At 43.8% G+C, this 27,369-nt stretch overlaps 1 protein-coding gene across 1 annotated transcript in view; it reads left to right on the top strand.

The window, feature by feature from the left end:
* Positions 1-27,369, top strand: part of ADAMTS14 (ADAM metallopeptidase with thrombospondin type 1 motif 14) — a 98,934-nt gene that overhangs the window by 30,488 nt on the left and 41,077 nt on the right. Inside the window, exon 5 of the mRNA XM_077822848.1 lies at positions 26,821-26,904. Within this exon, the coding sequence (XP_077678974.1) occupies positions 26,821-26,904 (84 nt within the window). The remainder of the gene's footprint in view (positions 1-26,820; positions 26,905-27,369) is intronic.

The following is a 27,369-nucleotide window of genomic DNA, read 5'->3' as shown; positions in this document are numbered from 1 at the left end:
AATTAAAATAAAAGGGTAGGGGTTTTTTTGTTCTCACATGTAGTTTTTCAGAAAATTCTGCTGCATACCTGTTTGAGTCTGATGGCACACTGGTTGGGAAACACTGCTCTACTGACACTGTCCTCATTGAAGGGAGATATTAGCAAGAATGGCGTTGCTTTCTCTGCAAGTATATAAACAATTCATGGTTTTGCAGAACTCTTGACAGGCTAGAGCTGGGCGTTTATGATCTAAACAAAAAACTCTGTATGAAAATCTCTGCAGAGGCCTTGTGGATGATGGCTGCTGTCCAGAACACCTGTTTGAGTGAGAGGCACTGAAGTTGGGTGGGCGGGTTGGGAGAAAGGGAGAGAACAAAAGTGTGGAGTTCATTCGCATTGCCTTCTTCAGCAAAGACAGACCAAGAATGTCCAGTTTGTTTTGGATGTTCCCAAGAGGGATGGAGAGAGAGAAATGTCACCTCCTTCTGCACCTCTCTGAAAACTGTCCCCCAAAGTCCAGGAAATGCTGTGAAAGCTGTTCTTCCAGAGTGAACAGAGAAGGGTCTATTGCATTTAGTTTATTTAATTGTTGCTTCATGTTGACAAAGGATAAAATTTTCAGAGGCTCCTATGTCACTTAGGTGCTTTCGAAAATTGTGCTCAAAGAGCAGCTATTCATGATGAAAGTCAGGAGCTTCTCCCTCATTTCGAAGCTCCCCTTTGGCAATCCTCAGCTCCTCTCTATCAGTTCTGAGTAGCCTCTCCTGGTTTCCCCAGAACCCTATTCCAGACCTTCTCTCCTACTGACCTGTAGGAGTTTTCCTTTAACCATTTATTAACAAAAAAGAAAGCAAAATGTGCATATTCCCAAAGAGCTGGTTGACCTGGAAGACCAGTATTTATTTTACTGCTAATCGTTCAAAGCATTTGCACTGTTGAGCATTTGACACCGAAATAGCTGCAAATATGAACAGTCTTCACAAAGGTCTTTCTCTTTCTCTCCCTCCTCCTCCCTCAGTCTTCATTTCCCTTCCTCGTTGGCTCAATGTCTCATGCCAGGACAGAGTAGATGCAGTGTCTGTGCACCAGATGGGGCCTGAAGAGAAATTCCTTCTAACCCTGTTGTCTTTCCTGCTTTTTTGTTCGCTGCTTTGGTGTCTGGAAGCTAGAGATGTGGATTAGTTGGGGATTGGTCCTGCTTTGAGTGGGGGGTTGGACTAGATAACCTCCTGAGGTCCCTTCCAACCCTGATATTCTATGATTCTATGATTCTGTGCTCAAAGCCCTATTTCTCATAACTGAGATGTTTCCACGTGATGTCAGGTGGACCAGCTGAGATATACTGAGTGGTAACTTCTGTACAGTTGGAAACTGGAGAATGAAAACAGCTATTCTTTTTTTCATGCATTTTCCTCTCCTCCCTGTTTCAGTTCTTTTCTGCAGCGTCATGGGAAGTGTTATGCAGGCATGACCAGCTCTGAAGTGACAAATCTCTGAAGACTTTTTAAAATGTAGAAACCAAAACAGCATTAACTCGCATGCAGCCGCTATGGTGCCAATCAGGCTGGGGGTACATTATCAGTGTGAGATGTAAGGATTTACTTGTATGTCTCCCATTAATGTCAGTGTGAGTCAATCAGCTAGCTAAATTCTTAACACACCTGCTAGCTATTTACCTCCTGAAGTCTGAATTTTAAGGCATATCAGTGTAAGAATAAAGAAATAGTAATGCTTCATGGTAATTCTTTTCTGTTCATTGCAATAAACATAGTTCTGACATTGAGAGATTACCGTGAGCCTGCTGTACTGTGCAGTTCCTTAAGCATGCCTAAATGGCATTATCATCCTCCATTGCTATCTTGCATTAGTGTTTAACACTGTTGCCATCCCCAAATATACAAGTGGGTTTAAAATTACAGGGAGATTTACATTTTAAAACAAAGTATGTGAAAATTTTTATTCTTGTGCATTCTCCTGATTTATTTATTAACCACCAAGGGTTTGTTCAATGCTGCACAAGGCACAAAGAAATATGAGGCTCCTGCCCCCAGAGTTTAGAGGGTAAATAGTCAGACAAAGATAAACTCAAAAATTCACTAAGAGCCCTTCAGCATGGTAGTAATTTAGGCCCTGATCCTGCAAATCCTTATGTACTTATTTAGCTTTACGCATGTGAGTAATCCCATTGAGTTCAGTTTAGACTACTTGCATATGCAAAGAATGCGGGTAGATATTTGCAGGATCAGGGCCATGGAGTGTTCACTATTATATCATTTTACTGTGTGTTTGTTTTTCTTTCAGTAAAGGTTTGGGGCTATGTTTTACAGGTATGGTGTAGCATTATTAGCTTTATAGAGGAAATGAGTTTTCAGAAAGAGACTTGAATAAAAAGAAGGCTAAGTATGAGGTGTACTGGACTAGAAAGGGTATTCCAGGCATGTGGGGAAGGAGAATATGGAAGAAGGTAGAAGATGAGAGTGAGAGAGAGAAGGAAGCTAACAAAGCGGTGAAGCAGAGTGGTGAAAATCCAGTTCCTTTGTTACTTACCTGCCAGAACCTAAGTTTGGGATTCCATCTCTCCCCAGTAGCAGTTGATGACAGAGCTGGGAATTGCTTGAGAAGGCTGGGTATCTGTTTTGCCTTCAGCTGTTGCAGAGGAAATCTTGAATCTTGATCATGGAAATTGATAGATTCAGCATATGTGGGAAGATCCGATTTCCAGATAATTCATGTAAGGTGTAATTGCCCATTCAAAGATCCTGTAAGTGACCAGGGACTTTACATTGCTTACTACACTTTTATGAGAGCTCTGCATTTCAACTTTAAGCTAACAACATCCAGGTTTGCCTGAAAGTCCACATGCGTCTCACTGGATTTAAAGTGAGGATTCTATCATGAGATCTTCTTAAGCAACTCCCAAAGAGACCAGCAGAAGATGTTTACTTGTTCTTTAACAAAAGGTCAGATGGCTTTTAACTACTGCACACATTGGAGCCTCTTTAAAGTGGTGTCTTGAGAGGTTTGCTTAGTGGAGATGGAGTCCTCAGGGCAGCTTTCACGATTTTTTAAAATAACATTTTCAGTTAAAATGATCATTGTAGTTGGCTGAGTGCGCTTCTCTTCCTGAAAGACATCAATGAATGTCAGAGCCTGGATGAGACTAAAATATTTTTAATATTTCCCTGAAATCTTAAAAGCCAGTTTATCAGGGGGCCCTTGACTTTGGCTCCATTTGTGTGCTCAGTCATGGTAACAATTCTTTTGCTCTGTCACATCTGTAAACCACAGTTTGCCTGTGCAAATGGGTTTCATGTGCCTAAATCCTGTCATTTGCATGCACAAGAATTGTAAATGCAAGTAAGTCTCTTATCTGTTCATGAACAGAGGTTGGGGTGAGGCCCCTTCGAAAATTTGCCCCATTGATTTGTTTGTTAAATTGCTCTGAAATCAGGCAGGGAAGGGGTTACATGCTCTGACACTGGTCTCTCCCCACACTGCTGGTGTCACAGATGATGTCATTTTTTCAGCTTGGGGGACAGCATGGGAAGCTCAGAATTGTCAGTTTTAATCAAAAGCTTTATTTTCAAACACATTTCATGGTTTATACGCAGCAGGGAGTGCTTTTCACTGTGTGAATGTTCAGGATGCTATGCAGAGTGAAAGAGGGACAGCTGTCTTTTCAAATAAAGGGCCCGTTTGTGAGTTTAATGAGTTTAAAAGAAAAGATCAATAAAAGGGGAAAACATGACCCCATTGGGTAATACGCAAAATGAATAGTTTACCAAAGCATTTCCCTCCAAGGAGGCCTTTTTCTTTCCTTTCTTGCTTCTGGCTCTGACGCATCTCTTGCACTCAATGGGCAATACTCACAGTTTAATGGACTCACCTGCTAGTTATCCATCATTGTCTGGGACCCCTCTGAGCCTTCTCTTCAAGCCAGTCCCCTGCCATGTCATGATGTCACAAAGGGCTACAGGATGTCTATGGGGAGGAGGGGGGGAAGGTGTCTTGGTGTGGAGTTTTCCACATCACCCCCACTTCAGATGGACAGACTTGCTTCCCTTTTACCTACTGTTGGAGTAATTCCCTAAAGTACCGAATTCAGCAGAGAAAGGTTTTAAAATGCACTTGGTGAGCCAAAAGTGTGCCGTGAGAATTACACAGTATAGCCATAGTGAGAAGACAGGTTACAGCACTGACAAGACTGTCCTGGCACTGCGGAGGGAACACAAGAGTGTGCTGGATGGTAACATTCCTCTATAATAGTTCTCTGTTTTTCCTTTTTTTAACTGAAAACATGTTAGTGGAATGTGCAGTTCAGCCGCATAGCCTGTGCTTTGTGGTCTGGAGGACACAGGGGATAGGAGGATGCTTGGGGGTTCATTGGGAAGGAGTGCACAAGAGGACGATGCCAGCGTCTATAAATCACAGCCTGACCGAGACCACACAACTGAGTACTAATCCCATTAGTTCAAGGCAAGGCTAAAGAGGAGCGGCTTGGCTGGTGTGCCATCAGGACTGTAACAAGGGAGGATTTAACGAGCTGGTAGCTCAGCCATGGCAAGGCTGGAGTGCGGTATGACTAACTAGAAAGAGTGAAGCAGGCTCAAATGAGAGCCAAGACTCCTGGAGTTTTAAAATCTAAATATATCCTAAGTAAAAGGGTTGGATGAGCAATGAATTCAGAAGCTCATCAAGAGATGTTTGCAAACTTTAGAATCATCACAGCTCTTGCGAGGGTGTAACCCCAAGAATCTCAAGGTATTTTATGCCAGTGGAGGACTGGGCCATTTATTCTGGGTGTTTGTTAGTGATTTCTACCCACTGGTGCTTGTAAACTGAGATGCAGGGGCTAACTTGCCACAAATATTTTGAAAAATCTATTGCCAGATGTCTACTCAACCCTTGTGTAATGGAGGTGTATTCAGATGTAAACCATCTTTTGTTTTTGCCCAGGTTCTGATTCTGAAAGTTCATAGGCTAAGAAGTACTTCTTGTAACATAAACAGAATTACATTTATTTATACCAGCAATTCGCAGCTCAGGATAAGGGCTCTTTCAGCCCACTGCAGGGTCAAAGGCCTCTCCACCACTGCTTTTGCCCCTTCACAGTAGTTAGCTGTTCTCAGCCACTGAAGAGCACCCCTCCCCTCTGTGCTTCTGTCCCTTATGCAGAGTCTTTGGGCCAGTGCAATTTGTCAGGCGCTTGACACTGTAGTGTTAACCGTGTTCATCTCCTTTACTGACGGACATTACCGTGGCTGAATGCATCAGGGAACTGTCACCCCAAATGCCATCATTCACAGATTGCTAATTTGTTGCCACTGATCTGTGACTCTGAGATAACATCCATGACCTCTGGGCGAGCTCAGTTCCATATTGCAACCCAGTCAGGTCTTTGAGGCACCAGTGGTCTGACCAACAAGAGAAATGCCCCTAAGACCTTTCCCATCAGAGGTCACGCTTGGTTAACAACCTGCACTATGAAGAAAGAGGCACTACCCTTTTAACTCACTGTCAGAAGGCTAATTGAGCTGTTGCTGTGAACAACTGAGTACTGTAGGAAAGATGGGACTTCTGCCCTGAGGAGCTCACACTAGGGGAACTTGAGGTTTGTATTTGGATGCTGCAGTCAGGAGCATGGCATGGGAGTTTCTGCAGGGCTTTGTGAGAGCTGTGTGGTTGTATCCTTCTGTGGCAGTGCATCAGAAGTATGTGTGGGGAGGGTGGAATTGCTAACCTCTGCAGCTGTGCTTGGAAACAAATACTTTCTCTTTTCTGAGAACACTGTTGTACAAATGCTTGTTGAACTATAGTTTCATCTGGTGAACAAGTTGTTCATTGCTGTATATAAACACCGGTTTAACTCGTTCCTCACCCGTTTGGAAGTACATTGAGCTTGCAAAGGTAAACAAAAATTATGTGTCAGTATTCATATATATGAAGTTTGTGTTTAAATATCAGGCATCCTGTGCCTTCCCCTCCTGATCCCCTTGCCCTGGAAAAGCTGGTGGTTCATACTGTATACAATAACTCCTCACTTAACGTTGTCCCGGTTAACGTTGTTTCATTGTTACGTTGCTGATCAATTAGGGAACATGCTCGTTTAAAGTTGCACAATACTCCCTTATAATGTTGTTTGGCAGCCGCCTGCTTTGTCTACTGGTTGCAGGAAGAGCAGCCCGTTGCAGATAGCTGGTGGGGGCTTGGAACCAGGGTGGACCAGCAGCTCACCTATCAGCTCCCCCTAGTTCGCTGTGCGGCAACTGCCCAGCAGGCTATCAAGTGCTGGGCAGTTCAGCTGTCCCTCCCCCCCACTGCCCTATGCTGCTCCTGCCCTCTGCCTTGGAGCTGCTCCTGGGAGCCTCCTGCTTGCTGTGCAGAGGGGCAGGGAAGAGGAGTGCTAATGTCAGGGTGTCCTCTTCCCCATGATCTTGTACCTCATCTCCACAGAGCCGGGGGTGGGGAAACACGACAGGGCTCAGGAAGGAGGGAGCTTGCTGGCAGCAGCTGCTGTCTCAACTTGCTGATCTACTTAAAAAGGCAGTGTACTTAGAATGGGGTCAGAGTACTTAAAAGGGCAGAGCCTGTCTCTGTCTCTCTCTCACACACACGGTGTGTATCTATGTCCCCCCCCTCCCCCCCCCCCCACACACAATGTGTGTCTCTGTCTCTCTCTGCCATGCTGTGTCTCCTCCCTCCATTTGTGCTGCGTTGTAGAGTGTGAGGCTACATTAACAACGTGTTAACCCTTGAGGGCTCAGCCGAGTGCTAGTTCATCATTGAGCAGTAAGTCAGTCCCTGGGAAATATCCCACCCTCTTCCACCGTCTGACTTCACCACCTCAACCAAGCTTTACAATCATCACTATTGTGTACAGTATTAAATTGTTTGTTTAAAACTTATACTGTGTATATATATAAAATATAGCCTTTTGTTTGGAAGAAAAAAATTCCCTGGAACCTAACCCCCCCACTTTACCTTAATTCTTATGGGAAATTGGATTCACTTAACATCGTTTAGCTTAAAGTAGCATTTTTCAGGAACATAACTACAATGTTAAGTGAGGAGTTACTGTACCTTTGCACAATTGGACTGTAATGATAATGGCACTTAACCAGTGCAAAATAGAAAGCCAACCAGGTTGCAGTAGTATGTCTAATGCGACTACCCCTGGCAAAAGAGTACAATAGAGGAAGCATAGCTCCAGCAGCCAGGCTGCATTGGGCCATTAGCCCATCAGCTGTGTTAAGTAGAATGGAACTATATTTTTAGAGGAAGATGAAGGTAGGAAGCTGCTGTGATTTGTGTTGTAACAGTTCCACAGTCCCCACAAGGCTGTGGACGTGTCATTTTCTATCCAGCTTGGTTTGTCAGGGAACCTTTAGAAGAAGTTTTGTTTTGTTTTTAATTGGTAGTCTCACATTGGCAATGTGAGCAGTGTCTCTTTAGGAAAACTGTTCCCAAATCCATTTTTCTTCTGGTTTGCAGTGTGCGTCTTGGTTTCTCTACTCAAAAAATATCTTTCCTAGTCTTGTGCTGGGGGAGAGATGGGTGATATATAAAAAGCCTCTCTATAAGGTAGCGGTGCATAAACATGCCAGTGCTTTATTCCTGCCGGCTTTAACAGCATAAAGCTCTCCTCTTCCAACAGCTACTAATTCTGGACGTTGTAATGGTGGTAAGGTGCCATTCTCCTTTCCTGTGATGCACCTGTTAGCAGTTACTATTTGGAGCCTCATTGTGGAAGTGAGTGACCTAATTTTACTGCAGGGCTTGTAGGTGTCAGTCTAAAAAGGGTTGGTGTCCGGATGCAGTACAGCTTTTTGTGACAGTGATAGATACATCCATTGCTGATGCCTTCATGTCCTATTGCTCTGGTAAATATGTTTCACCAAGAAGGAATCATATTAGAAGTTCCAAACGCTGTCTCAGCACAGGACCCAGAAGCACTTACCAAAGAAACAGTGAAAGTAGATGTGACGGGTTGGATCACAGAAAACCCCTTGGGAACTGCCAACTAATGTGCTGAGACTACCCCTGAGCCTGTTTCCCCTGGCAGCTTGGGACTTCAGTGCCCTGCCTGGTTTGAACCAGACACGCTTGCCTGCTGCAAACCCAGACGCAGGTCTGAACCACGTCCCCTAAAAGCTGCAGGCTTAAGTGAAAACAGCTTAAGAAGTGTTCCTGTTTCTAACACTCAGATGCCCAACTCCCAATGGGGTCCAAACCCCAAATAAATCCATTTTACCCTGCATAAAGCTTATACAGGGTAAACTCATAAGTTTTTCACCCTCTGTAACACCGATAGAGAGCTATGCACAGCTGTTCCCCCCCCCACCCCCCGGTATTAATGCATACTCTGGGTTAATTAATAAGTAAAAAGTGATTTTATTAAATACAAAAAGTAGGATTTAGGTGGTTCCAAGTAATAAGAGACAGAACAAAGTAAATTACCAAACAAAATAAAATAAAACTCGCAAGTTGAAACCTAATACAATAAGAAAACTGAATACAGATAAAACCTCACCCTCAAATGTTTCAATAAGCTTCTATCACAGACTGGACACCTTCCTAGTCTGGGCACAATCCTTCCCCTGGTACAGCCCTTGTTCCAGCTCAGTTGGTAGCTAGGGGGTTTCTCATGATTGCAGCCTCCTTTGTTCTGTTCTACCCTCTTATATATCTTTTGCACAAAGTGGGAATCCTTTGTCCCTCTCTGGGTTCCCACCCTTCCTTCTAAATGGAAAAGCACCAGCTTAAAGGTGTATTCCAGTTCAGGTGACATGATCACATGTCACTGTAAGACTCCAAGCCCTCATTTGTCCTGACTCACAGGAAGGCCTGCAAGCAAACAGAGCCATCCGCAGTCAATTATCCTGGTTGATGGGAGCCATAAAGATTCCAAACCACCATTAATGGCCCACACTTCGCAATACTACAATAGGACCTCAGAGTTATATTTCATATTTCTAGTTTCAGATACAAGAGTGATACATCTATACAAATAGGATGACCACACTCACTAGATTATAAACTTTGTAATGATACCTTACAAGAGACCTTTTGCATGAAGCATATTCCAGTTATATTATATTCACACTCATTAGCATATTTTAATAAAATCATATAGAGTGCAACGTCACAGTAGACAACCTTCCAGTCCATTTCTCAAAGTACCCAGAGGTCCTGTTTCAAGGCCGATGAAGCTGTGATAATTATTCAGCAAGGAAAATTAAGATTAAACCATGATCTTATGGCCAACTGGGGGGCCACTCTGGGCTGCTTTGAATTGCACCAGGCAGCCAACAGTCCAGGAGGGCCATTGCAGTCGCTGGGGATTGCTGGAGTACCGAGGCACCGTCTCACCCTGGCCACACTTCCTTTTGGCCAGCCATGCTGCCTATGCTGCGAGGGTGTAACACAGTATCAGCAATGCTGGCTTTATGCCAGCAAGGGTTTTCTTCAGGTTAGGGGAATCCTCAGCTGGCAGGTTAAGCTGGCTCCTGACCAGAGCAGTTTTGAGAATCAGGACCATATTAGCCAGACCTGAGAATCAGGTCCAATATATTTGCTATGACTCGTTGAATGAGTGTGTCATGCATTCCAATACAAACAGGCTGGAGGCTCTGAAACCGCACTACAGAAATCCAGACAGAGTGAGAGAGAGAAGGCTCTCAGAACCTTCACCAAATAAACTCCCCAGCATTGGGCTTTCCAGACCTTTGAAAGAAAAAAGCTATTTTCCCACATGATCCTCTGCTTAAGGAATTTAGGCTGCTCTCTGTGAGCCTGTTGGCTTTTCATTAGGAGGGTCCACTAGTTCCTGCCACCTTAATCTGATTAGAAGGGGAAAATCCTTCCCATCAGATTCTCACACTGAGCCAGGTTCAATCTGTAACAGTTACCATTTGGCTTTTAATGAGGTGTCCTGATTATCCAGTGTCCCAAATGCTGATTTTGGAAGTAAATGGAGCCATAAGAGGGAGGAGTTGGGAGAGTGTCACGTATTGTACATAGGCTTTATTGTCAGCTTGGCATTTGCTGAGCTTAGTACAACACTGCTGCACTTAAGGTTCTATCAGTGTCACCTTTATCATGATCCAGTGGCCAACTGGGGGCCACTTCAGGCAGCTCTAAATTACACCAGGCAGACCCTTTATTATGAATTCACTCCCAGATCAAACTTACTGATAAATTGGTAGTCACTTGCTTATTTACTTTATTTAGTTGCAGATAATGGGAAAAAGTAGAGGGGCAGATTTTTGTTTGGCTTTGGGAGTTCGATGAAACACCATACCTCCCCTGATTTGGTTGCCTCTTTGTGCTGTTCTGATGGATTCCTCTTTGTGTGCGTGTGTGTGCACGCAAGCATGCATGTGTTTTTTTGGGGAGTGTGGATCATTTTCTTTTTAACCACTGAAAAGCTAAAATTGCCAAAGATGACCACCATGGTACATCTGTGGAAAATTTGGAAAACAAGAATTTCAAGCCACAAATGGATTTTGAAAACTGATCTGTGGTGGAAGAAAAGTTGGACTTCTGAAATTTTGAGAAAAACCAGATGATTTGGAGGGAAAAAGTGAATTTTTTTCTACCTGTTTGACACTGCACTAGGGACTCCATGGGAGCAAGTAGTAAATGGATGAGGAACAACTACTGACACGTAGAAATCCAGGATGTTTTGTAGCTCATGGAGAAATTAGGATAGACAGGAGGTCAGATTAGATGATCTAATGGTCCCTTTTGGCCTTAAACTGTATCGGACTGCAAAATAGTTATGAATATTGACTATGACCTCTGATAATATGAACTTAGCCCTAGAAATGCCTCTTGCAACAGGAGCACAGATTTGTGAGACTGTCATAGGTCATGCTCATCTTCCATGGGTTTATACAGGAGTCAGTCATATTTTCAAAAGAGCTCAGTACCTCATGAAGCCCATTGTTCTCAATGCTCCCATAATGTCCCTGAAAAGTTGTGCAGTGCTGAATACGAGGGGAAAAGTCCTCTCTGAGCCCCAAAGATGATTGACCAACTTACATGCAGATAGGGTGACCGGAGAGCAAGTGTGAAAAATCGGGATGGGGGTGAGGGGTAATAGGTGCCTATATAAGAAAAAGCCCCAAATATCGGGACTGTCACTATAAAGTAGGGACATCTGGTCACCCTAGACGCAGAAGCTTGAGATTTGATCAACCGCAGCATCTTTGCCAGTACTGTATAGCTACAAATTTAAATTTTCCGTGCATGCACGTATTACACAATTAGAGCTAGATTTACAATAGAGCACCCAGCAGCTCCATTGCTCACTTATCTTATAGCATGATCCTCCAAGAAAAATAGTGTGGAATATCTGGTAGTACGTATCCCTCTTTCTCATCTTCGTTCCATTTCCTTCTTCTCCCACAATTGTCTTCCTCTTACCATCCTCTTTTTTAAAGCATTTTCTCCAACAAAGAACTTAGTATAAACTTAATTATATAACTGAGATAAATTAGCTAAGTATACATCCCTATATATGTCCGGAATGTTGTCATCTAGAGATAAATATTTGATTATCTGTATTGTTTTAAAGCTCCTACTTTGTAAAGTTTGTTGCCTGTGGGAAAAATAATATTAGAATTCATGTTATTAAAACATGAGCATTTTCGGTGACTATACAGCTTCTGTGAGAGAGGCACTGTATGGGTGTGGGGTTCCTGGGGTGGGAATTAAGACTATATCTAACATTGTTTCAGGGACAGAGGAGAGGAAATGTTTTGTACCCAGCTTTGCTTTTCAATCTGTTGTCATTCCGTTGAGCTCATGAAGAGGGAATTAACCAATTAAGCCTGGGACTCTGAGATTCTAAAGCCGAGACATGGGAAATGTGATTTTAGGATTAAAGAATAATGCAAAGGAGTTGTTTCCTCCTTTTACCCCAGCATCACCATTCCATTCACTGACTGCTGCTGCTACCGGAGTTCATATCATAGCAGCGGGATTTGGCCATACCTCTAAATCCTTCTGAATTTCTGAAAGGTGGTGGGATGAGAATGGCCCATGCTGGGAGGTGAAAGGATGGAAGGTTGTCAGCTTTTTCCCCCTTCATACCCTTCCCCCAGTGGGGCAGGAACTTCATCCTGTTCATTATATGGGGATTTTTTGTTATATGTATGCGTGCATCTTTAATCCCTTTAAGGAGATTTCATGGGGAACATTGTCACATAAAGGGTGTCATTTTGCTTTCTCCTCTGGAGTTCCCACCAGCATTTGTCCACTCACGCTTATATTTTTAATGATCAGGCTGGGCCCCACTCTGACAAAAGAAGAAAGGGGATTGCACTCAATACAGAAAATTGTTGGCTATGGCTCCATAAATGGATATTAGCGTATATGGGCTGGAGCATGATTGCTTAATAAGCTGCTCTTGAAGAAGCTTGAATAGCAGGGAAGAGTTATTGGGGGGAGGATTTGGGGTTTGCATTCAGGTTCTGATTTGGAGGGAAGGTTCTGATAAAACAAGAACCTACAGAGAAATCAAACAGATAAAACTATATTCTAAAAATACGACCTAACTCAAAGCAACCAGCCATGTTCAGGCAGAGGAGCCTAAGTGTGCTATGTGGCACAAGACCATAATGGCTAGGAGCAAATATTGGCAGCAGGGGAGCTACAGTATCTGCAGCCAAAGGGAATAGGAAAAATAAAGAGCAAGGAGTGTGAATTTATAACAGACAAAACAGAGGGACATGGTAAAAAGCTTGATTCTGTTACTGTTTTGAACAAGCGTAGAGCAGGAGCCCTGTGGGACTCCCCAGCGTTAATCCCTGGTCTGTTATCAGATTTCAGACTCCTGCTCCCTTTTGATTGGCGCAAAGAGTTATAAGGAACACAGCCAGAATCCTTCAGTGGAATTGGAATTTCCACTCACCCCTAATCTGGAGAAGGTCCCATCTGTCCCAATTTTCAGGCCACACTGGTTCCCTGTAAGTGCCCTTCAATTAGATTTTGGGGAGTCATCACTCAGTTTGGTTCTGATTTTTGAAGTTAAGCACTGTTTTCATTTGTGTTTTTAATGTTCATTGCAGCATTTGATTTGACAGGTGATTAGAGGATTTACCCAGAGAGGAATCGATACCATATTTCTCAACTCAGCACGGGAATGAATTGAAGATGAGGTGCAAAGTCATCAACTCAGGGGGCTGGATTTCGTTCTTATTCTACGTTCTGAAAGCTGCCTGCAGAGCTAGTCCTGGGCATTCTCTCTCTCCCTGCATAGCCAATTCTGGACATGCTTTGTGCTCACAGAACTAATTCTGGGCATGTTATCCACCTGCAGAACTGAGACAGTAGGCAGAGTAGAACCAATATCATTAGATACCAAGATGGCGTAGCTATAACAGGAATTCTGCCTTCTGCAGAGGGAAACTCACTGAGTTGCTGGAAGAAGGATTTTCATTTTCTACTTCTGTGTAGTGGGGTGGGCAGGTGGACAAAGATTTCTTTCACTGGAACCAGACTGCAGCCTAGGAAATTTCCTATTGGTGTTTTCTCACCAATGCTCTGCATCTACCTATTAAGAAAACCTGGGTGATAAAATATTTCCAATGAATTTGCTTGACAATACAAAGTTACTTCGTATTTTCCTATTGTTTTGGGTTACTAAGGAAACCTCCTGATTCAGAGTTCTGCTAGAAGAGTGACTTACATCCTACATTCTGTCAAGCATTTCATTGTTTGTAAGTTCTCAGCAAAACAGAACTTTAGTGAAGCCTTATTAAGAGATTTTAGAAAAATCAAACTACTTTTAGATGGCAATTATGTTCAAGAGAAAAGATTTTCCTCTGGAAGAATCTTGCTGGAGAAACAACTTCCTGTGGATTGTAGGTTTCTAACTCTGGAAAAGGAGATTGCCGCATTGGGGAAAATCTTTAGAACAACAGACTTGCACTTATCCTTTCATGTATTACAATTTTCCTTGACAGTCTTATCCAAGATATTGGTGTTTTAATGAGGAATGTTACCCTTCTCAGGCCATTTTTATTTTTTGCCTAGATCTTGCAGTCCAGTCACAGTGATGCATTTCTGAGATCACAGTCACTTCCATGATTGGGATATCAAAAATTAAGTATTATCCTGAATACTTTGAAGGGCTAACTAGCTGAATGTGGTGCTATATTGGGGAGGGGGGGGAGAAGAAGGAGAGAAAGCTCTTATTCAAACACACATCTTCAGCCATGACAGGGTGAATACAGAAAATAACTGTCAAAGCATTATGATTTAGGCAAACTGGTTTACAAGTTTGGTTCAGCGTGAAAAGTCCCTTTTTAAAGCTGACATTGGGGCAAGGAGGGACAACTTGGTACAGTAACTAAGCAGGGGCAGTGTTAATCACCAGCTATATGTGAAGGGCTCCAAGGTATGAGCTACCCTTTTTATTTCAAAGTTCATATGTAGAGAAACTTGTCTTAAGTGGCCATCAAAAGGGACCAGCAAAAATCATTTAGCCAGTTCTGTCCCACACGGGGAAATCATTTACATTCTGTGGTGGGCAAATCCAGCAGGGTTGTAGCCACTTGCAGCTTAAAAGGGTCATAACATAACTTTCATCAGGCTTCTTTTGTATGTTGTAAAGTGGTTAACAGAGAGGGTTGCCTGTTTGGATATGAGGCTCTTCACACATTTGTTATTGTTTTGTTGAGAAGCCATATTGTGTAGTGGGTGAAGATTGGTGCTAGAAGCTAGGAAGTCCTGACTTGCAGTGCAATTGTGGACAAATCAATTGCTCCGTGCCTCAGTTTCCCAATATGTAAAATCTGGATAATAACACTTACCTAACTTACAGAAATGTTTGGAGAGCAACTTAGTTTGTGTGTCACCCAAAAATGTAAGGTGCTGTCTAGTATTAGCTCTGAGTATACTTAGTATAGTAAGTCATGCTTTTGCCCCCCCCCCACCCCCCTTAGAGCTCCAGAAAAGATTCTTCACAAGTTCATATTGGCATGGAAATTGGGGCGGAAGTTAGTTTGAGATGAACTTGCCAAACTCAATCTGAGATCTGAGATTTTGAAATGTCATTGATTTTGCTCATTTGGAAAATTCTATTTTTTTTGTCAAGTCATTGCTCAAAGACAGTGAAGTCTAGTAATTGCAAATGTGTTTTGTTGTCATGCAGACTTCTAATGCCTCTTGCATGATTACATATTAGTGATATGCGCTGTATTTGGGCAAGTACTCACTGTGAATTAGGAGCATCAGAACGCTCCCACGGTATGTGGCAGAATTGTAAAGTTCACCTCCAGAACTAGCCGGATTCAGAAAGGACCTGATGGAACTGGCAAGGTTATCAAGTGACTGACAGGAGAGATGGTATGCAGTATTTTAATGTTCACTTTCTTGTTTTACTGTACCAGCATCATCCACCGTGTCAGCACAGTCCTAGGAGCTTTGATGTTACCTACTGTTATACAGCCAGACAGGGTCATACAGATTGACTTTTCTTGCTATTGGGCACCTAAATCATAGGTAGACTCTAGGAATTAGCAATAATGTTGGTGCTAAATTTGTTTATTAAATAGATATGTTGGGTTTGGAGGGTATTCCTCATCACAGCATTATGGGGGCTGGGTATATAATCTATTTGATGAGTCTGATAATAAGAGTTTTAAAATGCCAGCTGTTTTCATGTAGTCTGGTCCCTTTAATTTGCTGAGAAGGTATTTGCACAGAGGGATTTTTCTTTTAAGACATTGACCAGCTAATGGTATCAGCAGGGGGCATGAAGAGTCATGCCATTCACTTAATGCTCCTCACATGGCAATGAAAATATTCTCTGGGGCTTGCTCCTAGAAACAAGTGCACAGAAGGTTTCCATCAGCAGTAGCCACTCTGCTTTTCTACTCAGTGCAGGCTTGAGTGTGTTCCAGGATATTCCAGTGCCTGTGTAACTGTATCTTTCCCATTGATTAGAAAGGAAAGCATAACAGCATCTCCTGCAAAGGAAGAGTGGCCAAGGATTCCCTCCGTGCCCCCACCTCCTGTCCACTTCAGCTTCAGTCCAACTTGAAATCATAAGTGTATATGGCAAAGGATTAATCATCTTTGAGTTGTGGAGACAAGGGAAGGGATTTATTTCACATGGTGGAGAGAAACAAACTGCTACCAGTTGGCAGATTTAACCTAAAGTTTTTCTTGATGTCGAGTTGCAGTTTTCTCCCTTCTTCCCTTCTCTTCTCCCCTTCCCCTCCCAAATTCTTGCTGCCCATCCTCTCTCCTTGCCCTCATTCTTACCTCCTCTCCACTCCCGCCAAGTCCAACCCAGTTGAGGGGGTGGCATAAGCTGCCAAAATGCTTCTTAAGGCGCTTCAGGTCAGAGCTGTCAGGTTCAGAAAGGAGCTGGCGTTTGGTGTGCTTTTGAAGCTCTGCCAGTTTTACTCTAACTCAACAGGCACTTTAGCCCGAGGGCAGGAGGAGCTGGCCGTGCTGGCGTTCCTCCTAGAAACTCTTCCTGATTGGGGTCGGGCTCATCACACTGGAAAGCAGTGCACCCCGGTGCGTCTTGCCAGTGCAGAAACTTTTGATTTTGTTCAATCAATTATATAAGCTGGATATAAAAAATATGCTGTGCAGTTTACCCCTTGGGCAGTGCAGATCCACGTGTGTTTTTTTTTAAAAATTAAGCTGTAAAAGTCACATTCGTTTCTATCAGATATGTATCCATTACTTTCCTAAAGTGTTGTAGAAACCACCCTGATTTCTATCTGGTGGTAGAGAATTAGATTTCTGCTTCAGCACCTATGTACATAAAAGGTAGGAGCTACTAGCTGTTGCTCGTTAGAGCAACAGTCATCTGGGGGAGACTTTAGGCTGAGGTTCTTTCTGCATATAGCTGTCCAGGTGGAAGTTAAAGATCCCAAGACATTCCTTTAAAAAAAGAGTAGGGATGGAATTCCCTCTCTCAGTAAAATAGTTTCCAGTGTCCTGCTTTTACGTAATCTATTTTTGAGCCCGTAATGGCTACAACCATTCCCATAAGCATTGTGCTACTCTAGATCAAGTTTGAATTCATTGCTTTGGGAAACACGTTTGAGATATATATGAACTTAGTATGAAATGTGTCATACTAATTCCAGTTCTCTTCTACTTCCCAGTGCCAGAATATTTTTCTGGTCTGTAAGTAGCTAGTGCAGTTTGGATCACTATGTTGCACATGGATAGAACTGTTCTCAAAGAGACTCTCAGATCTTGGTGCTGAGATATGATGATGATGAATATGCTAGAAATTCCAAGATGGATAGATAACTGCTTATGACTCTCAGAGAACCAAGCTTTCTTTTTCCAATAAGAAAGAATAATCAAGTAATTACTACAAATATTTCATTATTTTTACAAAATATACTTCAAAAGGCTTACTAATGTGCTATGAAATATTATCACAGCTCCACTGAGCTGCATTTGCTGAATACATTATCAGAGAACATTTTGTGGTGTATTATCCTTGCTGTTTTGTTGGGCTTGTTTGCTTGCTTACTGCACTTGCTGAATAAGTGCCCATTTGTGCAAACTTTGCTTGCATGTGTATAGTCAGTCTCACAGGAAGCACTGAGACAAATCGTGTGAGTAAGGGCTGCAGGACCAGGCCCTAAATGTCTAAGGCTATTTGCAGCTTGTTGCATGTGACGAGACTGTATAAATGCACAGGCAGTCCTGCTTACTTTAATTGTGTCTGCCTGTGCACAACAAGTTGCAGGATCAGGGCTTAAATTACTCCTTTGCAAACATCAGTAATTCTTAGTAGCTGTATTAATCCCTAGAGAAATTTAGCAAGGTTGTACTGTATTCAAATTGACTTACACTCCAGATTTTAATTACTGATGCCATTTCAAATACAAAATAAGTATATACATTCTAGGTTCCATACATTAAAAAGTATTAATGTAGTTTGGAAAATTGCAATTCTGGCTTCATACAACGTCTGTATGAATTTTTAAAGAATCCACAATTTTAGCCATCAAAACAGAAAAGTCCCATAAATATGGATGACATATTTAAAATATTCTTATAGTCTGCAAATTTATGAAAGAGTAAAGGAAAAATATTTCTCTCTGGGATGAAATAAGGAAACTATTTAAAGTAACTTACCATTTTTACTGACATACTATACATTTTTTTATAGACTGTAACTGACAGTTTTAAATGTATTTCCTGATAGTTGGCAATCCAGTTCACCTTTTGCTTAAATCTGTGACGACTCCGATGAAGTGAGCTGTAGCTCACGAAAGCTTATGCTTAAATAAATTGGTTAGTCTCTAAGGTGCCACAAGTACTCCTGTTCTTTCTGGCTTTTGTATTTCCAGTGGTTTAGTTGGGAGACTGAGGAACTAGCAAACAACTCTGATAGCTTTGGAACCCTTCCTACCCCCACTCCAGCTGTGTGCCCCCAATTACAGTGCTAACCTGACCAGCATTTGAAAAAGGCAAGTCTGATGTTATAAAAATCAAAATATTTTACAGACCAGTTTTTCTGCCAAATTCACATCTGTTTTGTGGGTGGCTGAGGGCCACGGATGTCTCTCTCGCTTTTGTATATATTTTGTCACTGGAGCTGCACGCACAGACTAGCTTTCTTGGCATCTGTGCAAGTGTTTTGCTTAGTGGCTGACTTCATCAACAAAACCATTTTAAAGAGCATTTTCAGTATTTCAGGCTTTATTCCTTCCACTTTTCAGACAGCCCCCTTTGTGTTTCCACCGGGATATAGTTGGTTTGAATGGACTACATTTCCCAAAAGGCATTATTAGTGTGTTAAGGAAGTTGTACTGGGATGCAAGTTATCACTTTTGGCAGATATGGTTCATTAGTCTAAAATTTTATTCTGGGCAGCTGTTTACTGTAGGACTCTCCAATAGCTTCCAAAAGAAAGGACAGAGTAGGCTATTGAGGAGAATAGCAGTAGCAAGGTTTTAAAAAAAAAATTTCAGACTCAGCCCTGTGAGGTCTATAAGATTCGAGCTTCATGATAATTTTTGTTGGGCCAGATGATAAATTGACACATTCTATCACGCAGAGATTATTTCATGAGATAATTAGGCACAAAGAGTACCTGCACATGTTAGTGCTCCTTTCTGCTGCAATGACCTATTTCCTGTGCCCCTAAAGCTGTCCCATATCCTCCCTCTTGGTGAAATACTGCAAGAAAACCCTTTCTTGAGTTATGGAAGGCAAGGACCAATGGGAATAGCAGTAAGAATTCAGACCTTGGATTTGTCTCTCTTAAAGGTGACCTGCAAAGAATAAACCTTGGCTTTGTCCCTTTTCTCCATGATGTATAATGAAGGTTTGGGGGCCAAGATCTCTAAAAGTGACTAGTGATTTTTTGGTGCCCAACCTGAGACAATTCACAGGGACCTGATTATCAGAGAGGGGGAGGGGCACTGCTCAGCACTTTCTGAATAGCGAGGTCTTTTAATGTGCCTGAAGTTGGGCGTCCAAAAAACGAGATGCCCAAAATCACTCTTGACTTTTGGAAATCTTGGCTGATTTTTTAAATTATTTTTCCCCGCTTGTATTTACCTAAGAAATTTAAAGAATGTCAAATCTTTTCCTCTCTGTTTTTGTTGGAGGTATCCGTTATGTTTTAAGACTTTTATTAAAAACTTTAACTGTAAGGTGCTCGGTGTTAAATCTTAAGAAACAGATATTTTCTTCTTCTTACAGCACATGATGCATGAAATAGGTGTTAACAGAAAAAACAAACAAACAAAACCTGTAAATAAATATTGTAAACAGTCTGAATAAAAATAACTTCCCCTCACTCAATCAGGTTTTACCTGTTTGTTATATGTGATGTCATGATCCTACTAGTTCTCAAGCTGTCCAGAGGGTCTTCCAGGAAAAGCAGGGTAGACAAGACCTGAATTTCTGCTTTTAAACATATGTGGAAGAAAAGTTTTTTTGAAGCTGATGGGAAAGACCCTTGCAGGCCTCCTTTTGCCATGGGAAATCTAGCTGTTCTGGACTCAGTTGATGATAACAGGGATATCATCAGACAGCAAAGCGTCCGATCATTTGGAAATTTTGTTTTTTAAAAACGGATCATTTATTAAAAAAAGAAAGACACTAATTCTGCACCCAGCCATGTATGACTTTGTATATCAAAATCAGAGTGAGGAAAGGAGCGGGAGTGGGGCAAGGCTTTGGGACTTTGTTTAAGTGTCACTATGGAGACTGTTCAAACAGACTATGTGTAGGTGTATGTGTATGTGTTTAAATATTTATTTGGTGTTACATCTTTTGAAGGGAGTCTGTCTCTTGCCCTGTCTGGAGACAAACAGCCCACTATGTTCCAGAAATGAAAGGCGTTTTCATGTGGGTTATGTGATAGGCGCCCCGGAAAGGAAGGATATTCTACCCTTGTCATCCTGCTGTCCGTTTTGCTTTACAGTGTTTTTCTTCAAATGAAGCAAGGGAAGATTATTTTAACCATTTCCTGCTCCGGAGAGGCATGTGAGTTAGGACTTCATAAGATGAATGCATAGCAAACATGAGAAAGGAAGGGAGGGGCGAAGAGCTGGGAGGAGAGAGAAGGTGAAGTGGTCTGGAGAGACCTCACAGAGTGAGTGGGAACAGATTGAATTCAGTCTGCTTTGAGAGGGTGAGGAAAGGGCTTGTGTACTGAAGGGAGCGGTGAGAGAGAGAAGAGAGTTGAATCACATCTAGCAAGTTTCCTTTGTCTCTGTATTATCCTCTGGTGTCCCTGGGACATTTCTGTCAGCTGCCCCTCAAAAAGAACCGCTGGTAGGATCTCTTGGCAGTGGCAGAAAGACAATTTCTCCAGCAAAGCCCAAAACAGCATAGCTGGAAGAGAGACTCTGAAAGCTTTTTATCAGAGGCTTTTCCTGGTGTTTTTTTTTGGTATGGGGGTGGGTGTGAAGTGCTTTTGGAGGGCTGGGGGTTGGGCAGTGATGTATCAAAGCAATAACGCACATTTTAAAGCATTGAATGGATGTCCACCGAGCTGAATTGCGGTTTGCAAAACTTTCCACACCCTGCATAGCCATTGATGGTCCATGGTGTGGACAAGGACCTGCATCCAGCATGCTTTTGTCTCCTTCAATTGAGAGTGATCTGGGGTGTCCCCTTTCTGGGACTACACCCCCAGTAGTGGGCTAGTGTCACTTGCTTCTTATCCAGTACAATGCCTTTTTCTTCAAAGAGTTAGCAACAAGACCCTTGTGGAGAGGGAACCACCACAGTGCGGGATGATTGCATTGTATTCCCCAAGAGAGTTTTAAAATGGATGTAATGAAAGCCACGTGTAGAAATACCTGCTTCATAAGGACTGTTGCACTGCATCCCCAGAGCTGGGATACTACGTAAGTCCTTCCCCCAAACCAGAACTACTACAGCAAATAGCAATCTCTTATATGTAGGTACAGGAGCAGCTCGGAAGAAAGATCTAGCTAATACAGCTGGCACTGCTGCGTTCAGTATCTGGAAATTAAAGAACATGCTACTCTACCACACAAGGGTGGAGTAAATCCTTGAGGTATCACTCAGCAGGGAATCTCTTGACTGTGACCAGAGACTCCCATGGGATAAAAGAGATTAACAAGCTGAAATAGGGTTTGAACCTTCAGAGAGATACTGCTTATACCAGCCCTACCTGGAAAGGGATCAGCAGTTACTGTAAGTGTTATTTTCAAGTTTTGAAGAAGCAATTGCAAGAGAGACAAAATATTAAACTGCTTTTTAAGGATGTTGTCCAACAGTGTCTCCTCTAAAGCCTGGTCTACACTACGAGTTTAGGTCGAATTTAGCAGCGTTATCTCGATTTAACCCTGTATCCGTCCACACGACGAAGCCCTTTTTTCGACTTAAAGGGCTCTTAAAATTGATTTCTTTACTCCACCCCCGACGAGGGGATTAGTGCTGAAATCAGCCTTGCTGGGTCGAATTTGGGGTACTGTGTACGCAATTCGCCGGTATTGGGCTCTGTGAGCTATCCCAGAGTGCTCAGTTGTGACCGCTCTGGACAGCACTCTCACCTTGGATGCACTGGCCAGGTATACAGGAAAAGGCCCGCGAACTTTTGAATTTCATTTCCTCTTTGGCCAGCATGGCGAGCTCACCTGCATAGGTCACCCTGAAGAGCCCATCATCACAGGAGACCATGCAGTCCCAGAATTGCCGAAGAGCTCCGGCATGGACCGAACGGGAGGTACAGGATCTGATCGCTGTAAGGGGAGATGAATCTGTGCTGGCAGAACTCCGGCTGAAAAGACGAAATGCCAAAATATTTGAAAAAATCTCCAATGGCATGAAGGTCAGAGGCTATAACAGGGACCTGCAGCAGTGCCGCATGAAAATTAAGGAGCTCAGGCAAGCCTACCAAAAAAACAGGCAAATGGCCGCTCTGGTTCAGAGCCCCGGACATGCCATATCTATGATGAGCTGCATGCTATTCTAGGGAATGCAGCCACCACTACCCCAACCCTGTGCTTTGACTCCGTCCAAGGAGTGGGAGGCAACATGGAAGCGGGTTTTGGGGGCGAGGAAATGATGATGAGGAGGAGGTTGTAGATAGCTCACAGCAAGGAAGCGGAGAAACCGGTTTCCCCAACAGCCAGGATCTGTTTATCACCCTAGACCTGGAGCCAGTACCCCCCGAACCCACCCAAGGCAGGCTCCCGGACCCTCAAGGCGGAGAAGCGACCTCTGGTGAGTGTACCTTGTAAATATTATACATGGTTTAAAAGTAAGCATGTTTAATTATTAATTTGTCCTGGAATTTGCGGCCAGTACAGCTACTGGAAAAGTCTGTTAACATGTCTGGGGATGGAGTGGCAATCCTCCAGGGACATCCCCATAAACCTCTCCTGGATATACTCCCAAAGCCTTTGCAAAAGGTTTCTGGGGAGGGCAGCCTTATTCTGTCCTTCATGGTAGGACACTTTACCATGCCAGGCCAGTAGCACGTAGCTGGGAATCATTGCAGAACAAAGCATTGTAGCGTATGGTACCAGTGTTTGCTGGCATTCAAACAACATCTGTTCTTTATCTCACTGTGTTACCCTCAGGAGAGTGATATCATTCATGGTCACCTGGTTGAAATAGGGTGGTTTTAGTAAGCGGACATTCAGAGGTGGCCATTCCTGCTGGGCTGTTTGCCTGTGGCTGAACAGAAATCTTCCCCGCTGTTAGCCACGTGGTGGGGGGAGGGGTGAAACCATCACCCCAGAGAATTGGGTGTGTGTGTGTGTGGGGGGGAGGGTTAATTGGGTTTCTGCTGCATGTGAACCCGGAAACCGCAGCCCCTCCTTTTAAATTGCCAACCCATGTTAAATGACCAACCCAATGGCTACTTCATATGGGAAATGAGGGCTCTGCTGTTTGAAACCATTCCCACATGTTATGAAGGTTAAAGAAGCCAAAAGACTGTGGCTTACCATGGCTGCCTGCAAGCTGAATTCTGTTGCCCGGCCCTGCGTGAGTGATCTCTCACACCAAACCGGCAGACCCTCAATAAGAGGCAAAATGTGACCTTGTAATGAAAGCACATGTGCTATGTAATGTTAATAGCAAGGTTTACCGTGAAAGAGTGTACCCATTGTTCTATAAAATGTGTCTTTTTAACTACCACTCTCTCCCTTTTTTTCCCCTCCACCAGCTGCATATGTTTCTCCTTCCCAGAGCCTAGCGAAGATTAGAAGGTGAAAAAAACACACTCGCGATGAAATGTTCTCTGACCTCATGCGGTCCTCCCACACTGACAGAGCACAGCAAAATATGTGGAGGCAGACAATCTCAGAGTGCAGGAAAACACAATATGACCACGAGGAGAGGTGGTGGGCTGAAGATGGTAGGTGGCGTCAGCTTGCTGAAAGAAGGCAGGAGTCAATGCTCAGGCTGCTGGAGGATCAAACTCATATGCTCCAGTGTATGGTTGAGCTGCAGGAAAGGCAGCAGGAGCACAGACCGCCACTACAGCCCCTGTGTAACCAATCGCCCTCCTCCCCAAGTTCCATAGCCTCCTCACCCAGATGCCCAAGAACGCAGTGGGGAGGCCTCCGGCCACCCAGCCACTCCACCCCAGAGGATTGCCCAAGCAACAGAAGGCTGGCATTCAATAAGTTTTAAACTTTTAAAGTGCTGTGTGGCCTTGTCCTTCCCTCCTCCACCACCCCACCTGGTGCTTCCTTCCTCCACTACCCCTCCCGGGCTACCTTGGCAGTTATCCCCCTATTTGTGTGATGAATAAATAAAGAATGCATGAATGTGAAGCAACAATTACTTTATTGGCTCTGCAAGCGGTGATCGAAGGGGGGAGGGGAGGGTGCTTAGCTCAATGGAAAGTAGAGTGAACCGGGGGAGAGGGGGTTCAATCTTGGAGAAACAAACAGAACTTTCACACCATAGCCTGGCCATTCCTGAAACTGGTTTTCAAAGCTTCTCTGATGTGCACCGTACCCTCCTGTGCTCTTCTAACCGCCCTGGTGTCTGGCTGCACATAATCAGAGGCCAGGCGATTTGCCTCAACCTCTCACCCCACCATAAACGTCTCCCCCTTACTCTCACAGATATTGTGGAGCGCACAGCAAGCAGTAATAGCAATGAGAATATTGGTTTCGCTGCGGTCTAAACAACTCCGTAAACTGCGCCAGCGTGCTTTTAAATGCCCAAATGCACATTCTACCACCATTCTGCACTTGCTCAGCCTGTAGTTGAACAGCTCCTGACTACTGTCCAGGCTGCCTGTGTACGGCTTCATGAGCCAGGGCATTAAGGGGTAGGCTGGGTCCCCAAGGATAACTATAGGCATTTCAACATCCCCAACGGTTATTTTCTGGTCTGGAAAGTAAGTCCGTTGCTGCAGCTGTTCATACAGACCAGAGTTCCTGAAGATGCGAGCGTCAAGTACCTTTCCCGGCCATCCCACGTTGATGTTGGTGAAACGTCCCTTGTGATCCACCAGTGCGTGCAGCACCACTGAAAAGTACCCCTTTCGGTTTATGTACTTGCTGCCTTGGTGCTCCGGTGCCAAGATAGGGATGTGGGTTCCATCTATTGCCCCACTACAGTTAGGGAATCCCATTGTAGCAAAGCCATCCACTATGACCTGCACATTTCCCAGAGTCACTACCCTTGATATCAGCAGCTCAGTGATTGCATTGGCTACTTGCATCACAGCAGCCCCCACAGTAGATTTGCCCACTCCAAATTGATTCCCGACTGACCGGTAGCTGTCTGGCGTTGCAAGCTTCCACAGGGCTATTGCCACTCGCTTCTCAACTGTGAGGGCTGCTCTCATCTTGGTATTCTTGAGCTTCAGGGCAGGGGAAAGCAAGTCACAAAGTTCCATGAAAGTGCCCTTACGCATGTGAAAGTTTCTCAGCCACTGGGAATCGTCCCAGACCTGCAACACTATTCGGTCCCACCAGTCTGTGCTTGTTTCCCGGGCCCAGAATTGGCGTTCCACGCCATGAACCTGCCCAATTGACACCATGATGTGCACATTGCAGGGGAAACCTCCTCCTCGCTTGGTTTCGCTTTTCTTGCAGGTTATGGTTCTGCATATCCTTCTGGATAATGCGTGTGGTGTTTATAGTGCTCATTATTGCTGCAGTGATCTGAGCGGGCTCCATGTTCCCAGTACTATGGCGTCTGCGCTGAAAAAAATTGTTTGCCGTTGCTCTGACGGAGGGAGGGGCAACTGACAACATGGCTTACAGGGTTGGCTTACAGGGAATTAAAATCAACAAAGGGGGTGGCTTTGCATCAAGGAGAAACAGAATGGCCCCCTCAAGGATAGAACTCAAAACCCTGGGTTTAGCAGGCCGTTGATTTCACGGAGGGAGGGAGAGTTGGGGGAGAAAATGAATACAAAAGAAATCTGGTCTTTTTCTTGTTTTGAACGACTTCATCTATCTTTATACATCTTGCTGGCAGCAGACAGTGCAGTACGACTGCTGGCCATCGTCATCTCCTGGGTGCTCAGCAGAAGACGATGCGGTACGACTGCTGGCAGGACTGAATCGCCATGAGACAAAACTTAAAAGGGAAATGACCTGGCTGAGTCACTCCCATGTCTGCCCAGGTGCCCCTGACCAACCTCACCGAGGTCGGCTAAAAGAGCACCCTGGAGTACGGTGACGATGGCTACCAGTCATACTGCACTGTCTGCTGCCACAAGGCAATGAGCTGCTGCTGTGTAGCAATGCAGTACCGCATCTGCCAGCACCCAGGAGATGTACGGTGACTGTGAACTGAGCGGGCTTCATGCTTGCTGTGGTATGGCGTCTGCACGGGTAACTCAGGAAAAAAGGTGCGAAACAATTGTCTGCCAGTGCTTTCACGGAGGGAAGGACGGAAGGGGGGGCCTGATGATATGTATCTAGAACCACCCACGACGATGTTTTTGCCCCATCAGGCATTGGGATTTCTACCCAGAATTCCAATGGGCGGCGGAGACTGCGGGAACTGTGGGATAGCTACCCACAGTGCAACGCTCCGGAAGTTGATGGTTGGCTCGGTACTGTGGATGCACTCTGCCAACTAACTGCACTTAGAGCATTTGTGTGGGGACACATACAATCGACTGTAAAAACACACTTTCTGCAAAACCAACTTCTATAAATTTGACCTAATTTCATAGTGTAGACATACCCTTAGTGTTCCACTGCACCTGTTTAGATCAATAGTCACATGAAGAAAGCTAACAGATCCTTTGAACTGTCATAGGATCTGGAGAGGTTTGCCTATTGTTGAAGGCATGAGGACGTTTCAAAAGCCAGTTTTTTTTTAAAAATAGTAGGGTTATTTTTAACTTTATTTTCTATTTTGTTTTTTTTCTTAGGTGGATGAAATTTACCACGACGAGTCCTTGGGAGTTCACATTAACATTGTCTTGGTCAGAATGATCATGGTGGGATACAGACAGGTAAATACAGGGGTGGAGTGAGCAGAAGATGCTCTCTAGGGGAAGGGGACAGTCACAATATACAGCATGCTTAGGCTTGGGCTGAGGGATGCAATGAGCTTCCAGACTGGGTTATGTCTATAAAAACAACACCTTCAGCTAACTTCCCTGTCTGTCTGCACCCTCTCCTTTCAGATTGGTGTGTATGTTTGGGGAGATGACTCAGGATTCATTCTAGTTCTATATTAGTGTTTGCATTAGAGATCCTCTTCCTCACAGCCAAGCTTCTCCTTGAGCTAATCCTCTGTGCATATGTCTGTGGTATCAAAATCCGTTACTGTAGAAATGATTGGGATCTCACAAGGTCAGCAGTCAGCATTGTAACTTCAGCACAGGACCTGCTAGGATGGAAAAACAAAGGAGCAAATGCTTTACTTTAAATGCAGATACAATTATTGTTGTTAAAAATAACTTGTGCAGTGCGGT

This window comes from Eretmochelys imbricata, chromosome 7 (assembly GCF_965152235.1).
Source record: "Eretmochelys imbricata isolate rEreImb1 chromosome 7, rEreImb1.hap1, whole genome shotgun sequence".
Lineage (NCBI taxonomy): Eukaryota > Metazoa > Chordata > Testudines > Cheloniidae > Eretmochelys > Eretmochelys imbricata.
Note: the sequence above shows the minus strand (reverse complement) of the source record. Positions and strands in the feature narration are given on the sequence as shown.